A 24,261-nucleotide genomic window follows, 5' to 3' on the forward strand; every position below is an offset into this window, starting at 1 on the left:
TTACTGTAATTTTCGGACTATAAGCCGCTACTTTTTTCCTTCATTTAGATACCTGTGGCTTATAGTCCAGTGCGGTTTATTTGTTGATTTTTTTTTAGGTAACACTTTATTTGACAGCGGTGTCATAAGACTGTCATAAGATCATCAAAATTATGACATGACACTATCATGGACATTACTGAATGCGTATGTAATTAAGTGTCATTTGGCAAATTATGTCACTAACTCAATTTTTGTCCATCTTGGATCTTTTGCATCCGTTCAAAAGTGAGATCATTTGCCAGATAACACTTAATGACATCTGTTATAAGCATTCATGAATACTCAGGACAGAGACATGTCATAATTTTGATTGTGTAATGACAGTCTTATGGCACCACTGTCAAATAAAGTGTTAGCAAATACCATAACTAGCAATTGATGAAACAATTGGAACAGTAACTGAAGAAATATTTAGCACAGAACATGATTTTTGATTGTTATTTACATCTGTAGCGCTGCAATGCATGCTAAGAGGCATGTTGGATGACAACAGTCAACAGCAGGTGGCAGCAGAGGTTGACTGTCTCCCTCAAGGGAGCAGTGATGGCCAAATGAAGCTTCTTGAAGCAATAAAGCTGTGCACTAATTGGTTCAAAGTTTAATGATGGTTCATTTGGTGTCATTCATGACAGTCGGTCGTATGATGGCGCTGTCAAATAAGGTTGTACCGGTTAATATCTTTTAGTGTAAATATCCCATGATACAGTGAGGACAGCTGCGGCTTGTAGTCCAGTGCGGCTTATCTATGAACACATGCCATTTTCGTGCCAAATTTGGTGGGCTGCGGCTTATAGTCAGGTGCGCCTTATAGTGCGAAAATGAGGGTAATTACCTTCGTTTTATGGCTGGGTTGAAACAAAAGCGGTTGCGCGATGTCTGTAAACGGGGGTTTCTGGGGTAAAACGGACAAATTAAAAATTGTTTGGGGGCTTCATGCGCCTTGAATCTGCTATGGCAGCATATAGACATATTGTTCTATCAAACACAACCGTTGTTTTGGCTTAAAATACAGCAGTTTCTTTTACAGAGGAGTGCAAGAGCAGAAACTGCTTTTTCAGTCTTGTCTGTGTTTTCCGCCATATGTAAGTCGCACTAGCACTTTTATTAGAGAGAATATAGAATAAGTTGTAGGCCTAGCCAAACGAAAAAAGATTGTGAGACTTATAGACCAGAAAATACTGCACTTTGCGCTTCTCCGGTGACCTAAAGACTAAATATATAACAAATTAGTTGATCCTAAAAGAAATCCCCCCACAGATTTAGACTCGTTGAGCCCGTCCAAATCTCTGACAAAGCCTTAATCTCAATGTGAGTGTGTGAAAGATATTTTATTTCTTTTTTTCGGGGGTGAACAAAGCTGAGATTTGAAGCGAGTCGGAACACGGCGCAACATATGGGCGGCTAAATTGCAGCAGTGATCTGAGGACATGATAAACACACACAGTTGGGCGAGTCGTAATGAAATCAGCGGTGGCGCTGGGAAACGTTGGCGCTGATAGAATTTCACACAGCTTTCTTATTTCTTCCCGCGGTGCGCGTTCGGACTGACAGGTGCGCACGGATTGTCGTACACTAGTGCTTGACCTTATTTAACCCGAATGCGTGAGCGGGCAGCTGTGCAGTAGATGACTTTTGTTGTATTTTTGCCAAATTTTATGTGTTTTTTCGTAGCGATTGAGCTCCTTACCTGTAGTTGAAGGGGTCCCAGACCTGGCGTGGCAGCTGCAGCCGCCGCCATTGTAGTAGGGATGATCTGGAGAGGGTACGGGTCACCTGTCCAAAAAAAAATTAACCAATGATTATTTTAGTCTGTATTTTTGATCAGATATTGAGAAGCAAACAAGGGTTCACAAGTAGCTGTTCAATCCCTGTTTTTCTGCTTGCCCTCAGTCCTCTTCTACTCCCCCGCCTTCTTTTCTCTGCAGCTGTTAAAGCTGCCCTTTGTGCGGCGGGTCCTTAATGAAAAGCCTGATTGTGTGTCTTCCTTCCCTAATACCCTCTGACAAAGAGCGGCGAGGTGAGGGGATTCTGATAAAGCGGGCCGCCGTGTTGTAATTAAGAGCTGCCACCACCGATTGCACTCCTCTCCTCGCTTTTCATCATTTTAAAAAATTTTCTTTTTACGTCCGCCTGCTCCATTGTCATTGGCACTCAGTGGACGCTCCATTAGGTACACCTGCACAAACTAATGAGAGTACAGTAGATCAGCGTCCAATCGTGTGGACGATTTATCACTGATGGACATACAATCCATTTAAACTAAAATATATAAGGCGAAAAACACTCAGGTGACTTGAAGTTCCTCTCTGAGACCCCCCAATTTGGCCAACTTTCAAAATTGTCCGACGTGTATGTGTGATAAATCATTGGAAAGCTTAAAATCTTAATTTTCTGGGGGAAGGAAAATTTGGTAACACTTTATAATAACTATCCGTTTTACTAATTAATAGATCATTAGTAAACTGTTGAGAAATTATTTATTGTTGATTTGTGAAGTATTTGTTAACAGTTTGTTAAGCATTTACAGGGTGTTCCAATGTGGTTGACCCCATTCTAAATGCCCATGCTAGTTGATGGATCTTAATAAAACTATATTAGAGCTGAAACGAATACTCGAGCAACTCGAGTAACTCGAGTTTAAAAATTGATCCGAGTAATTTTATTCACCTCGAGTAATCGTTTATTTTGACAGCTCTAAGCAACACGTTTTGCTTGGACTACTTTTAATGCGGGACAACGCGCTGATGTCACGTGCGTAGAGGAAGAAGCAAAAAAAAAAAAAAAACTTACTGCAGCCGACAGCCGCTACAAACGACGCCGACGTTGCTAAATACTAGCCCGCACGATGCTACGTTGGTAGCAGGTAGCGTCTGATGCGTCTCATAGAGATCACATGTATGTTGAACTAGATGCGAAATGACAGCCTCGGCCGCGTCTAGGCAGCGTTAGTAAACAGCCGCCAACTTAAAGCTGTAGAGCGCTAAGCGCTAATAAATAAGATTAACGTTACTGTTACTAGCTCACGTAACGTTAGCCCTGCGGAGGGCTAGGTTTCTATTAATTATGACCACTGTCGATGCGTGGCTAACGTGCCTTACATACAGGCTTTAACATAACATAGCGATGTGGAGTGATGAGGGTGTAAAATAAAAACTCAATAATGCTAACTATCAATTTTAGCTCAGTAGTCATTGCTGGATAAAACACCAAGTAGCACTGCTGCTCCAATACAGCATGTATCATACATTTATTTTGAACACTGCAAAAACTCAAAATCCTATCAGGACTTACAGTTTAGACTAACTTAAAACTGAACTAGAATTTAAAAATGGCTTGACACAAATAGAAATTCTATTGAAACACGTGGGAAAAAATCCTAACTTTTAAGTGATGTGTGTTAACAAGCGTAACGGCATATATATATATATATATATATATATATATATATATATATATATATATATATAAGATCTAAATGTTTTTTGAGTATAAGCAGTGAATTACTCTTTTTTTGTTTTTGTTTTTTTTGTTCTAGTTACATCTGGGATGCAATTGTTGGCTGTTTTCAACAATATACATCGAAAATAAAGACATTGATTGACTGAAAATGGTTCAAGATTAGATGAAATGTCTTGTTTCCTCATGTATATTTATAATTGCTCTTCACCTAAAAATATATTTGTTTTATCCGATTACTCGATTCATCGATAGAATTTTCAGTCGATTACTCGATTACTAAAATATTCGATAGCTGCAGCCCTAAACTATATACACTTTATGTTGAAGGTCATAAGTTTTATTGGTTAAATATACAAAGAAAAGCACAAATATTTGTTGGTTCTATGGCAGATTTTCATAAATTTGCAACATGAGCGCTGCCTGCAAAATGCCTCATCAAAATGCCTTTTCTTTTGAAGTAAACGGCATTTCTTAACCTGAAAAGATAGAAATTCCAAACGTTACACACAAAAACTTGAAACGTTTCAACACAAACTCTGTTTCAGGTTAAGAACACCCTGTAAATGCTTAACAAACTTAACAAATACTTTACAAATCAACAATAAATCATTTATAAACAGTTTACTAATGATCTATTAACTAGTAAACGGATAATTATTATAAAGTGTTACCAAAAATTTTGAACAGGAGAGCATTTAAATTTTTTCAAAATGTTTTTTAAACAGCAAAACTCTATCTGAAGGTGAGAGCACGCGAAAGCAGAATTACAGAGGCCACGACTTTAACAAAATATTATCGTGTACTTACCTTGTTTCGATCCAAAAACTCCATCTAGCATGTATCACTGAGTACCAAGACACAGCTGTGAATGGCCACAGCTGGATTTTTGGGGGATTTTATGGGTGAAACATGGTAATATAACATATGCAGAAATGGCAGACATCAAGGAGTGGTCAAGATTTGCTTTTTCATATATTTAGCCTTTTAAACGTTTTTTTTTTTTTTTCCAATTTTTGTTTTTATCAATTATTTATCATCGAACATATCGGACAAAATGCGACAGTCACAAAAAAATTACAATTAAGCGATTAGAGATGTCCCGATCGATCGGGTCCGATCACGTCATTTTCAAAGTATCAGAATCGGCAAAAGTATATCGGACATCCCTTTTTTTTAATATATATGCGTATATTTTTTAATTACATCGTTTTCAAATTGTATTTAACGTTGCAGACATAATATGTTACACTCATCCAGAGTCTTTACTTTAGGCTTAAGGTAGGGTTATCAAATTTATCCCGATAACGGCGGTAATTAATTTTTTAAAAAATGTATCACTTTAAAATATTTAAAGCAATTAATGCATGCGCTGCACGACCCACTCACGCATTGTCGTGTTCAATCTGTAATGGTGCCGTTTTACCTATATAAAGAACTAAAAGGCAGCGTAAAATGAGTAGAGTGAATTTTGGCAGCCTTTGGAGCCTTTTATTAATTGGCTAAAGCCTTACAATCCCTCTCCCTACGATTAGAAATATCGTGGGCAGCAATGTGGTGAAGAAAGGTAGTAGTTGATCTTTTACTTAACACCCTATGTTATTTCCCACACAGAGAAGATATATCAATTGGTAGCACTACGCACAGTCATGGTTGCACTTCCCATCATGCATTTGGGCATGGCTACAGTATCATTTACTGAAAGCTCAACAAAGACACTAGATGGCAATATTTAGTCACAATATACAAAGTCACAAGTCTTTCTATCCGTGGATCCCTCTCACAGAAAGAATGTTAATAATGTAAATGCCAGCTTGAGGATTTATTGTCATAATAAACAAATACAGTACTTACTGTATGTTGAATGTATATATTCGTCCGAGTTTTATTCATTTTTTTCTTAATGCATTGCCAAAATGTATATGACTGGGAAAAATTAACGGGAATGATTGGAATTGAATCGAGAGCAAAAGAAAAAAGCAATCGGATTGGGAAATATCGGGATCGGCAGATACTCAAACTAAAACGATCGGGATCGGATCGGGAGCAAAAAAACATGATCGGAAAAACCCTATAAGCGATAGTTATGAGGCAGATATCTGTGACATTTTTACAAACGCCATTTTTTGAAATGAAATATGAGACATCAAATAATGATTCTAGCTAAAAACGACAGACATTTTGCATAATAAATATCATTATTTACCTTCGTTTTATGGCTGGGTTGAAACAAAAGCGGTTGCGCGATGTCTGTAAACGGGGGTTTTCAGGGTAAAACGGACAAATTAAAAGTACTTCGGGGGCTTAATGCGCCATGAATCTGCTATGGCAGCATATAGACGTATTGTTCTATCAAACACAACAGTTGTTTTGGCTTAAAATACTGCTGTTTCTTTTAAAAAGGAGTGCAAGAGCAGAAACGGCTTTTTCAGCCTTGTCTGTGTTTTCCGCCATATATATACTTTGGCCAGCCTATATCCTTTCAAGGAGGAAAAAGTCTTAGTGATAATACATGCAGGGGCAGATAGCTGTAATTACTTAGCAAGAGAGTTAAAGGGGGCTGCTGCTGTACTTAATTGTCATGCAAAGTAAATTTAAAGGTGTGGAATGAAGTCTCTATAAAAGAAAAATGCTAAATCATTGCATTTTGACCTGGGAATGTCTTTCAGCTTTGAACCATTATAACCACTCTCTTGGCTTTAATATGTACAGTAATGTGCATTTGTCCAGGTCTCAGCCAATTTTTCTTTCCTGACATATTTTTCCATATTACTGTTGGTCCTAAAATATATTTTTGCTATTTAAAAAAAAAAAAAAAGGAAAAGCTTTTTTTCTTTCCATAAAACAATTATTGAAAGACTTTTTTGTGTTCTTCCTGCAGGGAAAAAAACAGTGGAAAACAAACTCCAGTAATATTTGTTGTCAACACAAAGAGAGAAAAATAGCCTGTGAGTAACTGCTTTTTTGCCGCCATTGCTACTTTATGTGTGTTAAGTTGTTTGATTTTTAGACTATAGCATTTCTTAAATGATATTTTAGCGTTAAGCTAATTGGTTTACAGTGCTGGCCAAAAGTATTGGCACCCCTGCAATTCTAAAAGGTAATGCTCAATTTTTCTCAGAAAATGATTGCAATTACAAGTGCTTTGGTAGTAATATCGTTATTTATTTTGCTTGCAATGCAAAAACACAGAATGAAAAAAAAATATATATATATATCATTTTACACAAAACTCCAAAAATGGGCCGGACAAAAGTATTGGCACCCTCAACCTAATACTTGGTAGCACAACCTTTAGACAAAATAACTGCGAACAACCGCTTCCGGTATCCATCAGTGAGTTTCTTACAATGTTCTGCTGGAATTTTAGACCATTCTTCTTCGGACAACTGCTCCAGGTCTCTGAGATTTGAGTGCCATTTTTAGATCTCTCCACTGATGTTCTATGGGATTCAGGTCTGGACTCATTGCTGGCCACTTTAGAAGTCACCAGTGCTTTCTCTCAAAGCATTTTCTAGTGCTTTTTGAATGGTGTTTTGGGTCATCCTCCTACTGGAAGACCCATGACCTCTGAGGGAGACCCAGCTTTCTCACACTGGGTCCTACATTATGCTGCAAAATTTGTTGGTAGTCTTCAGACTTCATAATGCCATGCACACGGTCAAGCAGTCCAGTGCCAGAGGCAGGAAAGCAACCCCAAAACATGAGGGAACCTCCGCCATGTTTGACTGTGGGGACTGTGTTCTTTTCTTTGAAGGTCTTGTTTTTTTTCCAGTAATCTCTATGTTGATACCTTTTCCCAAAAAGTTCTACTTTTGTCTCATTTGACCAGAGAACATTCTTCCAAAACGTTTTTGGCTTTCTCAGGTAAGTTTTGGCAAACTCCAGCCTGGTTTTTTTTTTTTTTTTTTTTTTTTATGTCTCTGGGTCAGAAGTGGAGTCTTCCTGGGTATCCTAGCATCGAGTCCCTTTTCAATGAGATGCCGACGGATAGTACTGGTTGACACTGTTGTGGCCTCGGACTGCAGGACAGCTTGAACTTGCTTGGATGTTAGTTGAGGTTCTTTATCCACTATCCGCACGATCTTTCGTCAATTTTTCTTTTCCGTCCACATCTAGGGAGATTAGCCACAGTGCCATGGGCTTTCCACTTATTGATGTCACTTCGCACAGTAGACACAGGAACATTCTGGTCTTTGGAGATGGACTTGAAGCCTTGAGATTGGCCATGCTTCTCCACAATTTTGCTTCTCAAGTCCCAGACAGTTCTTTGGTCTTTTTTTCTTTTCTCCATGCTCAATGTGGTACACACAAGGACACAGGACAGAGGTTGAGTCAACTTTAATCCATTTTAACTGGCTGCGAGTGTGATTTGGTTATTGCCACCACCTGTTATGTGCCACAGGTAAGTAACAAGTGCTGTTAATTACACAAATTGAAGAAGCATCACATGATTTTTTCAAAGGGTCCCAATACTTTTTTGGAGTTTTGTGTAAATAGATAATGATTTCTTTTTTTTCATTCTCGTGTTTTTTTCATTGCAAGCAAAATAAATGAATATCTTACTACCAAAGCATTTGTAATTTCAATCATTTTCTGGGAGAAATTTAGCAGAATTGTAGGGGTGCCAATACTTTTGGCCAGTGCTGTCGTTAGACGAATGCATACAAATGATCAATAGGAGAACATTTTGTTTCTTGGCATTTACATTTGAAAAGTTTGTAGTACGGTTGAGGAATCTTGTAGGAAGATATGAATATATTTTAAAAACCTAAGAAAATATGCATGTTCAACTTCGACAAAATGCGCCATGGAGCGGTTTCCGTCCAGTAAGGTTTGGCAGACGCTACAAAAAGACGAGCCCACCACTTGACCGAGTCTTTAGGTGGGCTTCAATGGTGTGGGTGGCTCTATTAAAATGTAGCCGACTTGTTTGAGAAGCTGTGAAATCCTCAAAGGTTTTTCTTGCGGCGGTTGTTCCGCGCACACTTGAGTCCTATTTGTGTCAGTATTTATTTTTTTGTGTTTGCTATATTGCAAACGCGTCCCTGGCTTGCACGCTCGTGCGTGTGTGTGGGCCGCGTTTGGAAACCCGTTCTGGCTGCGGCCCGTGTTAATGTGAGGAGAACCTGGGGCAGGTCACGTTGCCACCCTCCATTTTGATACCCCCCTACGGAGAGTTTATTCCCAGCCATCCCCTGGCAAGTGCCTCCTTCTCTTTCTCTGTCTCTTTATCGTGGTAAACAACACATTGCCACACAGCCGGAGTGTGATAGACCAAAAAAAAGGCACGTTGATTTTTAAATAATTAGGAAAAAAAAAAAAAAAAAAAGAAGACAAATGGTTATTTAGACTCAATCGACTTGAGTGAGTTTGATTGGAAAAGTCCACTCACTGCAGCCAGGTTTGTAGTTGAAGCCAGGGGGCATGAGGAAGCCCTGCTGGGCCGCCGCAGCCGCCAAGGTTCTCTGGTCTGGGGGGAAGACGGGAATCATCAGCGGCGGGAGTTGGCCTTGGACCTGCTGAGAATGCAGGGAGGGAGAGTGAGGGAAGGAAATAATATGAGTCATAACAATGGGTAACAATTTGAGTTGGATATTATGCTGATTATGTTGTTACCACTTTCACACAATTAGAATAACAGTAGACATATCCTTTTTAAGAAAAACGTCAATATACATTTTTAAGGGCTGTCAAAATTATCGCGTTAACGGGCGGTACGTAATTTTTTAAAATTAATCAAGTTAAAATATATCATGCAATTAACGCACATGCCCCGCTCAAACAGATTAAGATGACAGTACAGTGTAATGTCCGTTTTTTACTTGTTTTTTGGTGTTTGGCACCCTCTGCTGGCGCTTGGGTCCAACTGATTTTATGGGTTAGTACCATGAGTGAGCATGGTGTAATTATTGACATCAACAATGGCAAGCTACTAGTTTATTATTTGATTGAAAATTTTACAAATTTTATGAAAACGAAAACATGAAGAGGGGTTTTAATATAAAATTTCTATAACTTGTACTAACATGTATCTTCTAAGAATTACAAGTCTTTCTATCCATGGATCACTTTAAGAGAATGTTAATAATGTTAATGCCAACTTGTTGATTTATTGTTATAATAAACAAATGCAGGACTTATGTACTGTAAGTTGAATGTATATATCTGTCTTGTCTTATCTTTCCATTCCAACAATAATTTACAGAAAAATATGGCATATTTTATAGATGGTTTGAATTGCGATTAATTACAATTAATTAATTAGCTGTAATTAACTCGATTAAAAATTTTAATCGTTTGACAGCCCTAATATTTTTAAATAAAATAGGAGGATCCTATAGTTAAGAAATTGGATGCTGTAGAGAAAAACTGAGATGCAACCAAATACAGAAAGTCCCCGAACAAATTTCGTTCCTACGCTGGCGACATAACCGGAATTTCATCAGTCGGAATTAACCCTTTTAGTACCCCTAAATACCCCTAAATCTTAAAATTACTATTCAAAAACATGTGTAATACGTTATATTAATAAAGTAAAAAATACGATTCTGTGAGGTACGTTGTGTTAAACGCCGTTATAGCCAGTGGCTGTTTTGCTTTACTCACGAGGGAGTCGGCTTGCTGAGAGAAAGAGTAGGGAGGGGAGAGAAAAAAGTAAAAAAAACTGGATCGGGAAATAGGTACTGTTTACGCGAGAAAAAAAAAAAAAAACGACTGGACACAAAACAGCGCATGGGAGTCCAGCGTTGTCAACTCAAAATCACATAAGTCAGGTACGTCGTAACCCTGGGACTACCTGTTTTGGTTAATAACTCATTGACAGCAATCGACATCCAAAGGACGGAAGGAAGGAAGGAAAGACTAGGGCAGTGCTTCTCAATTATTTTCTGTTATGCCCCCCCCAGGAAGACATAAACGTTCCGCGCCCCCCTCAACTCTCTGCCACCACTGTAAATATACTGTAGTATCATTTGTATATAAAATATTCCTCTGCATAACATTGTTCTTTTTAATATTAAAGAAAAAAGTAATATAGAGCAACTAACAATAAAGTTGAAAAAAAAAAAAACTCATCCATACTGTAAAAATACACTCAAGATTTTTTCACCGTTTGATACTGAAAAATACAATTTAAAAAAGTCAATAAATAATAATAAATTCAAATTGATTCGCAACATTGACTCACGAGGAAAATGTGCCAAACAATTAAACCGAAAAAACAAAAATGAATAGAACAAAAACGACGTTGTCAGTGGACAAAGGGACAGTTCATTTTTGCTGCTGGCAGTATCAGCTCCTTTCCGATGTTGTGGAGTAATTTTGCACTGAGCAACTTGGTATGCCAACTTATATCATTATATGACAGTGCTCGCTGGTTTACTGATGTAACACTGACAAACCGGGAGGATTGTTCGCAATATTCGGCATGTTTTCGCTGAAAAAAATCATTCCTCCTGTCCGCTGCAAACATTTTTAGACAAAGTAAGTAGACCGGTCTTTCCTCGTCTCCCACTGTACTAAAAGTCAAAGCCAAAATCCAAATGCTGCATACGCTTCGTCATATTTCCTTGTCTTAGCTTTTCATATCTCCAGTGCTCCTATCTGTGTGCTCTTGTTTGGTTCAAAAATATTGCGCACACACTAAAAATGAGAGTGGCACTGCCACCCACTGAGTGGATGTGCAATTACACTTTATTCTTGTAGGGCAAAAAAGTATGTTCCCCAAGGGCACATGCGCTCCCCCCCAAGCATCGCTCTGCGCCCCCCTTGGGGGGTCCGCCCCACTATTTGAGAAATACTGGACTAGGGTATGATAGTGCAAGGTGAGTGGGACATTTTAATTTAAAACAACACTTAACACATTCACTGCCATTGACGACCATATACCGTAAATTTCGGACTATAAGCCGCTACTTTTTCCCGTCATTTTGAATGCTGCGGTTTATAGTCCAGTGCGGCTTATTTATTGATTTATATGGGTTAATAGGTAGCACTTTATTTGACAGCGGCGTCATAAGACCGTCATAATTATGACATGACACTATTATGAATGCTGAATGCTTACGTCATTAAGTGTCATCTGGCAAATTGTTTCACTGACTCCATTTAAGTCAATCTTGGATCTTTTTCATCCATTCAAAAGTGAAATAATTTTCCAGATAACACTAAATGACATCTGGTAAAAGCATTCACTAATGCTCATGACAGTGTAATGTCATAATTATCTTATCTAATGACAGCCTTATGGCGCCACTGTCAAATAAAGTGTTGACAAATACCATAACTAGCAATTAATGAAAAAAAACCTCAAAAAGTAACTGAAAAAATAATTAGCACAGAACATGAATTTTGATTGTTATTTGCATCTGTAGCGGTGCAATGCATGCTAGGAGGCATGTTGGACAACAGCAGTGTTGACAGCAGGTGGCAGCAGAGGTTGACTGTCTATTCCAAGGGAGCAGCAATGGCCAAATAAAGCTTCTTGAAGCAAGGAAACTTTGCAGCCAATTGGTTCATAGCTTCATGGTGGTTCATTTGGTCTTATGACAGTCGTATGATGCCGCTGTCAATCGAAGTGTTACCGGTTAATATCTTTTGGTGTAAATATCCCATAATACAGTGAGGACAGCTGCGGCTTATAGTCCAGTGCGGCTTATCTCTGAACAAATGCCCTTTTCGTGCCAAATTTGGCGGGTGGCGGCTTATAGTCAGGTGCGCCTTATAGTGCGAAAATTAGGGTACGTCCAATTCATTTCGACAGGGAAGGTTTGAAGCGACTCTCAGTTGAAATAGGTTGGACGTCTATTGCCGTCAGTGGCAGGCAGTTTGTCAAATCCTTAGTATTTAAGTGCTTGTGATTTGTATTCATTTATTCACTGAAATAGACACATTTTTTTGGTCGTGAGCCTTGAGAGTTTAAGATAATGCATTCATATAGATCATGTGACATATGGAACACACACACACATGACATCAACATGCACACACTTCCTGGAGTGCGGACAGTTCCCAGCAGCTGGCCCTTGTATTTGAAAAATGACGCGTTTCCATTGAACCCGGCCGCACACACTCACTGGCACGCTCCGACGTAAGCATATCGCCGCTCTTCGGCAGAGAGCCACGCGACTTCACAAGGTTTCGTGGGCTTTTAAAAGGAAAAGAAGAAGAAGAAAAAAACTCCGATCGGGCGTCTTTGGCAGGAGAGCCAAGACAGAGCGAAGGAGAAGAGACGGGGGAGTCGGAAAAAGAGAGAGAAGGAGGAGACAGATGGTCGCACAAAGCGACGCGCTGCCAAAAACAACGCACAAAGGCTCGCGTGTGATGGACGGACGTACAGTTTGAGACGGGAGAAAGGTGACAGAGGGACGACGAAAAAAGATGCAAGCTGCTTATGCGTGGAGAAAAGGACAAACGCGAGAGACTGGCTCTCATTTTCACTGTAGAAACGGTCCGGAAATACAAACTTTAGCTCCTTTTCAACCAAATACCGTCATTTTTTCAAACTTTGAGTCACGCCTGAGTATAAGTCGCAGGTATACAGTTGTGGTCAAAAGTTTACATACACTTGTGAAGAACATAATGTCATGGCTCTCTTGAGTTTCCAGTTAGTTATTTCTTTAAATTTTTCTCTGATAGAGTGATTGGAACAGATACTTCTTTGTCACAAAAAACATTCATGAAGTTGGGTTCTTTTATGACTTTCTTATGGGTGAACAGAAAAAAGTGATCAAATCTCCTGGGTCAAAAATATACATACAGCAGCGCTAATATTTGGTAACATGTCCCTTGGCCTTTTTCACTTCAATTAGGCAAGCTTCTGGCAAGCTTCTGGTTGAATCTTTGACCACTCCTCTTGACAGAATTGGTACAGTTCAGTTAAATTTGATGGCTTTCAGACATGGAGTTGTTTCCTCTGCATTGTCCACAAGTTCTCAATGGGGTTTAAGTCAAGGCCATTCGAAAACCTTAATTCTAGCCTGATTTAGCCATTCCATTACCACTTTTGATGTGTGTTTGGGGTAATTGTCCTGTTGGAACACCCAACTGCGCCCAAGACCCAATCTTCGGGCTGATGACGTTAGGTTATCTTGAAGAATTTGAAGGTAATCCTCCTTCTTCATTATCCCATTTACTCTCTGTAAAGCACCAGTTCCATTGGTAGCAAAACAGCCCCACAGCATAATACTACCACCACCGTGCTTGACGGTAGGCATGGTGTACTTGGGGTTAAAGGCCTCACCTTTTCTCCTCCAAACATGTTGCTGGGCATTGTGGCCAAACAGCTCGATTTTTGTTTCGTCTGACCACAGAACTTTCCTCCAGAAGGTCTTATCTTTGTCCATGTGATCAGCAGCAAACTTCAGTCGAGCCTTAAGGTGCCGCTTTTGGAGCAAGGGCTTCCTTCTCGCACGGCAGCCTCAGTCCACGGAGATGCAAAACACGCTTGACTGTGGACACTGACACCTGTGGTCCAGCAGCTTCTAATTCTTGGCAGATCTGCTTTTTGGTGATTCTCGGTTGAATCTTCCCCCTCCTGACCAATTTTCTCTCAGCAGCAGGTGATAGCTTGCGTTTTCTTCCTGATCGTAGCAGTGCCAAAACAGTGCCATGCACTTTATACTTCCAAACAATTGTTTGAACTGTTGCTCTTGGGACCTGCAGCTGCTTTGAAATGGCTCCAAGTGACTTTCCTGACTTGTTCAAGTCAATGATTGTCCAAGTCAATAATCACTCACAAGAAATTGCTAATTCGTGTTGCTGTATGTATATTTTTGACCCAGCAGATGTGATCACTTTTTCTGTTAACCCATAATAAAGTCATAAAAGAACCAAACTTCATGAATGTTTTTTGTGACAAAGAGGTATCTGTTCCAATCACTCTATCGGAGAAAAATCAGAGTTGTAGAAATAACTGGAAACTCAAGAGAGCCATGACATTATGTTCTTCACAAGTGTATGTAAACTTTTGACCACAACTGTAAGTGCGGTAAGTAAACGGTGATTAGACCTTTGACATTGTCCTCCTGCGTTTGATGCTGGTGACATCCCTGAATAGGATAATAGTCAGATAAAAGCCGTCTGATGTGGGGAAAATGGATGTGAAATGGCGCAATCATAAAGATGCGCCGCGGAATCATCCAGTCACATTTGAGTGATAAGGGCACCTGAAGTGGTTGTTTACTACTAAAACACTTTTACCTGCGTCTGTGTGTGTACAGTAAATACTGTGTATCCTCCCTCTTCCTCTTGTGTGTCGGCATGCCAACAACAGTGTAATCAAACTATCCCGACTCGAGGGAATAGTGCTCTCTTCAAGCGCCCCCCTTTCCCTCACAAAAAAACAATAATTACAGCAGCATTTTTTGGTTAAGCATAAACCACGCGCCGCGATCAGAAAGCGAGAGGCGTTCCAGCGCGGCGCTCGGACAGGCCCCCCGCGGGGACGAATCACAGGCAGAACAGTTCCGCTTTGCCTTTCAGGCCTAATTGGACATATGCTGGAGTGGAGCTGGCTAGGGATACTGTAACGCGCCATAGGGAGGAGGAGATAGGAGACACACACACACATGGGCGACTGACATCTGCGTGGCTTCGCTTCCTTTCATTGTGAATGAAAATACCACATAAAACCCTTTATAAGATCCTTCTCGCCTCTGTCGATGTCCGCTTTAATCGGAACACGCAGCAAAAACAAAAGCAGGCGTACAATCGGCAGACATCGCCTGACAATTGTGATTCTCCACAATGAGAGAAAAAGATCAAGCAGCAGAGGAGAGGAGAATAATTCCCAACCCATATGTTGCTGTAATAATAGTCGACTTAACAGCTGTTGGGCTGCTCAGTGGCACCGCACACAAGGCGAAGTCACGTGGGTCAAAAACCTCCAGATACTGGATGGGCTTAAGTGTTGGGATTCCCCATTTTGGAGTGGACGGACTCACTCCAAGCTTGCGGTGTTAAACACTGGATGGTGCAATCTATTAGCCCAGCCCTTGACTGAATAATTGATTGATTAAAAAGAGCATCCCCCTTGCATTCCCTCTCATTTGGGATCCTTAACATCTGCAAAATTAGATTAGATTAGTGTTTTCCAATATTTTACTCCGCTAGGGAACATATTTCCCATGAGAATGTCAAAATAAAAGTAAACAGTGGGGCAAATAAGTATTTAGTCAACCACCAATTGTGCAAGTTCTCCTACTTGAAAAAATTAGAGAGGCCTGTAATTGTCAACATGGGTAAACCTCAACTATGAGAAACAGAATGTGGAAAAAAAACAGAAAATCACATTGTTTGATTTTTAAAGAATTTATTTCCAAATTACAGTGGGAAAAAAAGGATTTGCTCACCTACAATCACATCACTTACATATACGGTGGTACCTCTACATGTGAAATTAATTCATCCCGGATTGGCTTTTGTATTCCGATATGTTCATATAATGAATCTGGTTTTACACGTATATCGCCTAATTAGTTCCAAGCCTTACTAAAAACACATTAACAGGGTCTCAGCAGGATTCAACAAGCCAATTTTAAGACTTTTAAAGACTTAATAAGGCCAAAATGAATAAAAACCCCAATTTCACATCGATACCAGCAACCTTACAAAAGATTTAAAGGAAAATGTGAGGCTCAGACTTCCAGTGGGGCAAATAAGTATTTACTCAATCACCAATTGTGCAAGTTCTCCTACTTGAAAAGATTCGAGAGGCCTGTAATTGTCAACATGGGTAAACCTCAACCACGAGAAACAGAATGTGGGAAAAAAAACAGAAAATTACATTGTGTGATTTATTTCCAAATTAGAGTGGAAAATAAGTATTTGGTCACCTACAATCAAGCAAGATTTCTGGCTGTCAAAGAGGTCTAACTTCTTCTAACGAGGTCTAACGAGGCTCCACTCGTTACCTGTATTGATGGCACCTGTTTTAACTCATTTTTGGTATAAAAGACACTTGTCCACAACATCAGTCAGTCACACTTCAAAATCCACTATGGCCAAGACCAAAGAGCTGCCGAAGGACACCAAAGACAAAATTGTAGAGCTGCACCAGGCTGAATGTGCAATAGGTAAAACACTTGGTGTAAAGAAATCAACCTTGGGAGCAATTTTTAGAAATGGAAGACATACAAGACCACTGATAATCTCCCTCGATCTGGGGCTCCATGCAAGATCTCACCCCGTGGCGTCAAAATGATAACAAGAACGGTGAGCAAAAATCCCAGAACCACACGGGGGGGACTTTGTGAATGACCTACGGAGAGCTGGGACCACAGTAACAAAGGCTACTATCAGTAACACAATGCGCCGCCAGGGATTCAAATCCTGCACTGCTAGACGTGTCCCTCTGCTGAAGAAAGGACACGTCCAGGCCCGCCTGGGGTTCGCTAGAGAGCATTTGGATGATCCAGAAGAGGACTGGGAGAATGTGTTATAGACAGATGAAACCAAAATAGAACTTTTTGGTAGAAACACAGGTTCTCGTGTTTGGAGGAGAGAGAATACTAAATTGCATCCGAAGAACACCATACCCACTGTGAACCATGGGGGTGGAAACATCATGCTTTGGGGCTGTTTTTCTGCAAAGGGACCATGACGACTGATCTTTGTAAAGGAAATAATGAATGGGGCCATGTATCGAGAGATGTTAAGTGAAAATCTCCTTCCATCAGCAAGAGCATTGAAGATGAGACGTGGCTGGGTCTTTCAGCATGACAATGATCCCAAACACACTGCAAGGGTAACAAAGGAGTGGCTTCGTAAGAAACATTTCAAGGTCCTGGAGTGGCCTAGCCAGTCTCCAGATCTCAACCCCATAGAAAATCTGTGGAGGGAGTTGAAAGTCCGTGTTGCCCAACGACAGCCCCAAAACATCACTGCTGTAGAGGAGATCTGCATGGAGGAACAGTGTGTGAAATGCTTGTGAAGAGTTACAGAAAACGTTTGGCCTCCATTATGACCAACAAAGGGTACAAAACAAAGTATTGAGATGAACTTTTGGTATACACCAAATACTTATTTTCCACCATGATTTGCAAATAAATTCTTTAAAAATCAAACAATGTGATTTTCTGGGATTTTTTTCCCACCTTCTGTCTGTCATGGTTGAGACTTACCCATGTTGACAAATACAGGCCTCTCCAATATTTTCAAGTGGGAGAACTTGCACAATTAGTAGTTAACTAAATCCTTATTTATAATCTATATTTCAACATACTTTCTAGCATTCTTTTCTCTTATGGTATTCTTTCCTATCTCCAGATTTAACTTGACAGCACTGATATAGAAATGTTTTGTTTCTGGCTTGTTCTTCGTTAAGTTGATTCCGAAAATGCTGAATGTCTCTGCAATTGTAAAGGTACTACAATGTGGATGTAGTCTTCACCGCAATACTTTAACATCATTTCGGAGTCGTGGAACAAGAGGGAGAGGAGTCTCCCCGAAAGCGAGAGACAAAAGTGTGACAGAAAGGAAAAGAGACGCTCGCGTGAGAAAGCGAGGCCGCATCTATCAGACAATCTCCACATCTTCACGTATAAAGGACGAGGCACATCTGAAAACAGCAGGCACTTCAGGGAATAACACTCTCGGCGGCTTCTCTTTCACATCAGTCCCAAAGTGAACATGAAAACCTTACAACGGCACAGACAAAACATCACACCGCCGCTCAGTAGACTCTAGGCGGCATTGAGACGGAGGAGCTTTTAATCTCGCCAACCCCTCCTCCACATCCAAAAGCCATCAAACAAACAACGCGTTTGAAAGAAATACAAATGGACAAATGAGAGCCCGTCAAGAGAAAGCATCTCTAATCAGCGCTAAATGTTTGCAAAGAGTATCTGGAGAGAAAGTGAGAAGTTTCACAGGGCCACGGACGACAGGAGGAATCGTCCTGGCGAGAGAAAGTTCTCAGCGGCGGATAGAGCGAACAGAATGAACAAGAGAGGGAGAAGGCGGCGCGGCGTGGGGAGCAAGAGTTGAGAATAATTGGCAGCGAGCGGAGACTGCGTTCACCACGCGCCAGGCGGCACAGCTTGAACTTAAAGCGCCGTCGCGGCATAATGAAGATGTGGCCGCTAATTAACATATGGGGTGCGAAACAGGTTGGTTGGCACGCGGCGCGCTTCTCCAAAAAAAAAAAAAAAAACTCCAAGGTAAAGTTATTATTGGGGAGTAATTAGCTCTGTGAAGTTAATGCGCTGAACAATAGCTGCCAGCGTCGCACAATATGGCCCGCATCTGATTGCGCGGGGAAAAAAAATAGCCTCCGCTAAAGTGCCAGTCCCTCGGCTAAAATCTGTTGGCGGCCATATGCTGCGGCAATTAATGCAAAACCTGGATGACCTTTTGCTGAACAGGGGAGAGAACCAATAATTAATTTGAAGCAAGAGAGCTTCTAATACCGCTCCATTAACTTTCTATGTATGGATGATGGGCCAGTCTGCTGATTAGCGCTGATTGCAGGGATTTATCAGAGATATCCATTCATAAACTGCTCATCATGCTGTCCCATGTCATAACTGCTATTTTGGACTTTTCCCTACTTGGAAAAACTACTAAAGCTAGGTTCATACTACAGGTCTTAATGCACAGATCTGATTTTTTTGCCATATCGTTTTTTTGGCGTGCCCGTTCAGACTGCCTTTGTCCATTGAGACCGTTCAAGTATCACGCATGCGCACTAATTCGCAGTCCGAGATGCGCTCAGCAAAGAGACCCGCATGCGCAGAAGCATCAAAACAAATTACGGTACACATGCTAGCTGTATGTCATTCCAGAGCGATCATATTTTGATTTCCAAAAAGAGGACACAAATAACAGACGTTAATAATCCCCGTTTTGTCTTGTATTAGGGGTGCACGATATCCATTTTTTGAAACCGATTCCGATATTGATAACTTCCTGCTCCTCAAAGCCGATACCGATATCGATAACCGATAATAAATATTAGGGTTGTTCCGATCATGTTTTTTGCTCCCGATCGTTAGAGTATCTGCTGATCCCGATATTTCCCGATCCGATTGGTTTTTTTTTTGCTCTCGATTCAATTCCAATCATTCCTGATAATTTTTCCCGATCATATACATTTTGGCAATGCATTAAGAAAAAAATGAATAAAACTCGGACGAATATATACATTCAACATACAGTACATAAGTACTGTATTTGTTAATTATGACAATAATTCCTCAAGATGGCATTTACATTATTAACATTCTATCTGTAAGAGGGATCCACGGATAGAAAGACGTGTGACTTTGTATATTGTGACTAAATATTGCCATCTAGTGTATTTGTTGAGCTTTCAGTAAATGATACTGTAGCCATGCCTGTCTCCATACAACAGGAGAAAAGTCTTAAATAGCATTATTATGTGAATTAGAATCATATTTTGAGACGATTCGACTATATACAACAATTTAGCAAAGCGCAGATGACGAGAAATTAGTCTTTTAATCTGCCGGTTAGCCACGCCTACCATTATAGGGCTCTAGCGTCCCCAACAGGTGGATGATGTCAGCGGGAAACTGGGCTCATCGATTTAACTATTTAGCCCACTGAGGGGGAATTATTCAGAACAAGGAAAACGCGACAAAGAGAGCCGCAAAATGTCATTGTTTCAGTCTCTCTACTCCAATATTTTTACAGGATATTCTTCTTATCCAAGTATTTTTCCCCAATAGCTAAATAAATGGCTTGAGAAGGACCAGTCAGCCCGTCGAGGGGAAACTATTCACAACGAGGAAAATGCGACGAAGAGAGCTACAAAATGTCATTGTTTCTGTCTCTTTACTTCAATATTTCAACAGGATATTCTTTTTATCCAAGTATTTTCCCCAATTGCTAAATAAATGGCACGGTCATGACAAATAAGTCTTATGCTAAATGGGATATGAAATGATAAAAATGCACTTATTCAGGATGACATGCAAAATTACTCCATAATGGTCAAAACTGTCGACTTCACCTTTACTGTCGTACCTCCCGAACGATATTTTATGACACCTAAATCAGACATATTTCATTTCCCTTCCCCGGCGTGACAGCTAGCCGACATGCTAACCCGAACCGAGTGATGTTACAAAGTCTTCGAAGCGGAAAATCACACATAACTAGCCCGGATTATTTGATATGACGACTGGGTTGTCGATTGTCTTCGCGGATCGGCAAACCGCCCGGAGGAGAGCAATTTACAGTTCGTTCCCCGGAGGAGGGTGGCTGCAGTTGTTGTGCAGCTAACCTGCAGCTAATGTGCATGAGGAGAGCTTTATACGTGCGCATCAATGATCAAACGTAAGTAGTCCTTTATTTAAAGAAAGTTTGTAGTGTTCACCTTGTAATCGCTGTATTCGTATTTGACATAATACAAAACAAGATGTTTACTCACTTCCTCGTAAGTCCAATGATCCCACAGTAGTTGGGCTTGTTTTGGCCAATATCCACGGTGAATGGGAACCTTTTGAAACTCCAAAGAAGCGCACACGCCTCTCCCTCATAAAGCAAGATTTTTCTGCAGCCGTTTGGCTGGCGTGATGTAAATAAACGTATTAATCAGCTGAATCCATAGTCCTCATACACTACAGTACTGCTGTTTAGTGAAGAGGACGCCTTCACCTGTACACGTCACAGCGCCCTCCTCCTCAATGCAAGACTGAAGCCGGAAGTCACTCATTTTCATGCGGTCCGTATCATTCAGGAGCATAAAATACCGCATGTATTATGAAATAAACATGCTTTTTCGTGTCACATGCACTTTAAGACCTGTAGTATGAACCTAGCCTTAGTCTTGTTATCGTATAGTGTTAATTTGAGCACAACACTGGACCGTATTCAGTCCGAAACAGGTGACAAGACTTGAATCCCTTAAACAGGGTACCCGCGGGTTATTAAAAGTATTAAAAAAGCATTGAATTTAGTTTTCCAATATTAAAGGTATTAAAAGTATTAAATTAGCTGTTGTAAGTCTGGATTTTTTTCACCGTGGTCTTAATTTTCAAGAACATCTCAGTGCAACCTAAATTATATCCGTGACGAAGTTTTTTTTTTTTTTTTTTTTTTTTTTTTTCAATCCATAACGAAGATGACGCATAGAATTTTTACGATGCACTGCACTAGAAATCGAAATGCAACTCGTGCGTGCCAAACCACCTCAACCGGCAAAACGGAGAATCCATCCACCTCTGCATCGGGAATGCGTCCGTTTGTCGGTGGAACGAAAACCCTGCAGGCAGAAGTATTGTGGATTCTGAACACCAAAACAGACCACCATTCATATACTTCAAATGAGTCCATTGGTGAGCTGTTTCGGATATTACGTCATTTTTGGTCGGCATCGGCTGTCACAATGTTGGTCATATTGCGTTTTGTTCCAGAGGGAGCGTTCCCGATGTCTTAACTGTCTTATGTAACAGTTCAGTTGGCAGAAAAAAAAACATTTTCTTAATGTTTAAATAGTCTACATATTTTTATGACCATTATAATGCATTTACACAATGAAATAACGCTGGAAAAGTTTGTTAAACATCATGTTGCTCAAATCGTGTTTTTTTTTCCCGGAGGGAGCATTCCCGACTTCGTAACTGCAGCCAATTTAAGCTCATCAAGACTTTAAGACAGAGGTAAAATCGGGCTTAAAAAGTCCAGCCCGACGTAATAATTGACATTTTATTTTGGTCATGTTTTCAGTTTAATTTAGCTGTTTCCAGCTTGCTATGTTTATAATTGCGATGTTTGTTTACCGTTTTTCCTCTTACTGCGAAGAGGGAGGAAGTTACATCGGCCGCCGCTATGATATTTAAGTCACCAGCCATCTGCTGTGAGCCGGGAATTTAACGTCTGCTTTCACGCACACTGCTTCCCATGTCAGTCGACACAGGAAATTGTTTTCACACACAACTGCTGCACGGTTAAGTCCCGCGATATTCCTGTTGTTTTGGAGTATGTGATAGGGGCTCAAGTTACATCCAGATACTTTAGGTTGCAGTTTATGGGTCATGCGAAGGCAGTGGACCTGCTTAAACATTTCGGTTTGCCTTTCGAATGAATGTGAATTTCGCCGTTTTAACTCGAGAGTTAGCCATGTTCTCTGGGGTCTTGGCAGGTGCACTAGCGGCTAGCCTGTTAAAGAAGATGACTGGTCTGAGACCTGTCCTCCTCCTCTTTTTGTCCATAATTATTGTGTGCGTGTGTGTGTGTGTTTAAAATTCTGACAGACTTTATAATGTTACTTTAAATGTGTTTTAATTGTATCTTCAATATATGTGCATTCTTTTGTCAAACACACTTAGTAATTGAGGTTAAATTTAATGTTCAGTGCTTTATTTATTTAATATGATTCAATATGATCTAAATAATGGGTGTGAGAAAAGTATTAATTTTCAGTTGAAATGGCATTAAAAAAGGTCTTAAAAGTCTTGAATTTAGATTTATCAATCCTGGGGGTACCCTGCTTAAAGCTAAGATATGTTTAGTTGGCCAATGCTCTGATTCATCTCATTTTTGGAATGAAAGAGGAAGAGGAAACTTTAACCCTGTCAAATTGTACCCCTAGAAAGAGCATCCTGTCTGCAGGGAAAACCCAAATTGCGCCAGTAGCTGTTCAATGAAGGAGATTAAACAATTATCCAGACAATTGGGTTAGCTGTTTCAGTATGAGTGTTGTGTTGTGGCGTTTGTGTGTGTGTGTGAAAATGAATGAAAGCCTGTGCTGAGCTTGTGACTACACCAGGTAGGTCGAGTGATTGAGTTAGCAACGCGGGTTAACCTTAATGGACGGCTTGTTAGCCGCTGTCGCCGTCGCGTCTGGACTCTCTTAAAGCAGTCAAAGCATCAGGTGGCTTTAGTCATTTGACCATTTTTTTCTCTTCTCTAGCCTCCGCCCCCCATTACGCTTTCTTGCGAGCGCGCTTGATGAGATGAAAGGCAAGGTAGACGGAGAAAAGTTGAGACGCGCTAAACCGTCCGTTTCGCTCCGGTGACCTTTTGATTCATTAGCCGCCGAGATGTCCGCGTCCCCTCATCTTTTTGTGTTTGAATCCACTGTTGCCTTCTATTCTTCACGCTCTCAACATAAACCCCAGACTCTCCGCAGGTGAGCTGCTTTCATCCCCGTCGCGCTTCCCGGCACGGCGGCCACCGGGGGGAGCCTCGGAGACGAGTCGCCTAATTAGAACGAGAGAGAACACGCTCACCCTTTCGAAACTTAACAAGGAGGCCCTTGGCGGGGGGCGCAGAAAAAAGATTCGCATGTGTGTTATTCCAAGCGCACACAAAGTATAACTTTATTAACATTGTTTTGTTTGTAACAGAAGACTTAACGTACATCAATTTGCCTGAATTGAAAAAAAAGTCACATCCAAACTGTAAAAATACACTCCAGGTACATTTTTGACCATTTTATACTGAAAAATAACATGTAATAAAATTGGTAAATAATAAGAAATTCAAATTGATTAGAAGTGACAATATGCCAAAAAATTTGACCGAAAAACAAAACTGAATAGAAGAAAAAAAAGTGTCTTTGGACAGAAGGACAGTTTTTATTTTCGCTGCTCACAGTATCACCACCTTTGCAATGGTGTGGGGTTATTTTGCAGTAAGCATGCTAACAGTGCTCACTGGTTTACTGATATAACACTGACAAAACGGGACAATTGTTGGCAATATTCGGCACGTTTTCGCTGAAAAACAATCAAGCGATTTATCAATGAGATAGGGGTATTATGTCTTTAATTGGCGTCTTAATTGATTTGGCTT

The 24,261-nt window shown here is 40.4% G+C and overlaps 1 protein-coding gene across 6 annotated transcripts in view; it reads right to left on the reverse strand.

The window, feature by feature from the left end:
* Positions 1 to 24,261, reverse strand: part of sox5 (SRY-box transcription factor 5) — a 158,328-nt gene that overhangs the window by 40,703 nt on the left and 93,364 nt on the right. For 4 of the 6 annotated variants that reach the window (XM_057855944.1, XM_057855943.1, XM_057855941.1 and 1 more), the window contains exons 7-8: positions 8,894 to 9,020; positions 1,730 to 1,815 (exon numbers count right to left, since the gene is read on the reverse strand). In XM_057855944.1, coding sequence (XP_057711927.1) covers positions 1,730 to 1,815; positions 8,894 to 9,020 — 213 coding nt within the window. Of the gene's footprint in view, positions 1 to 1,729; positions 3,422 to 8,893; positions 9,021 to 24,261 lie in introns of those variants that run through there. The other 2 variants (XM_057855942.1, XM_057855945.1) reach the window with 2 other exon arrangements.

This window comes from Corythoichthys intestinalis, chromosome 13 (assembly GCF_030265065.1).
Source record: "Corythoichthys intestinalis isolate RoL2023-P3 chromosome 13, ASM3026506v1, whole genome shotgun sequence".
NCBI classification, from domain to species: Eukaryota; Metazoa; Chordata; class Actinopteri; order Syngnathiformes; family Syngnathidae; genus Corythoichthys; species Corythoichthys intestinalis.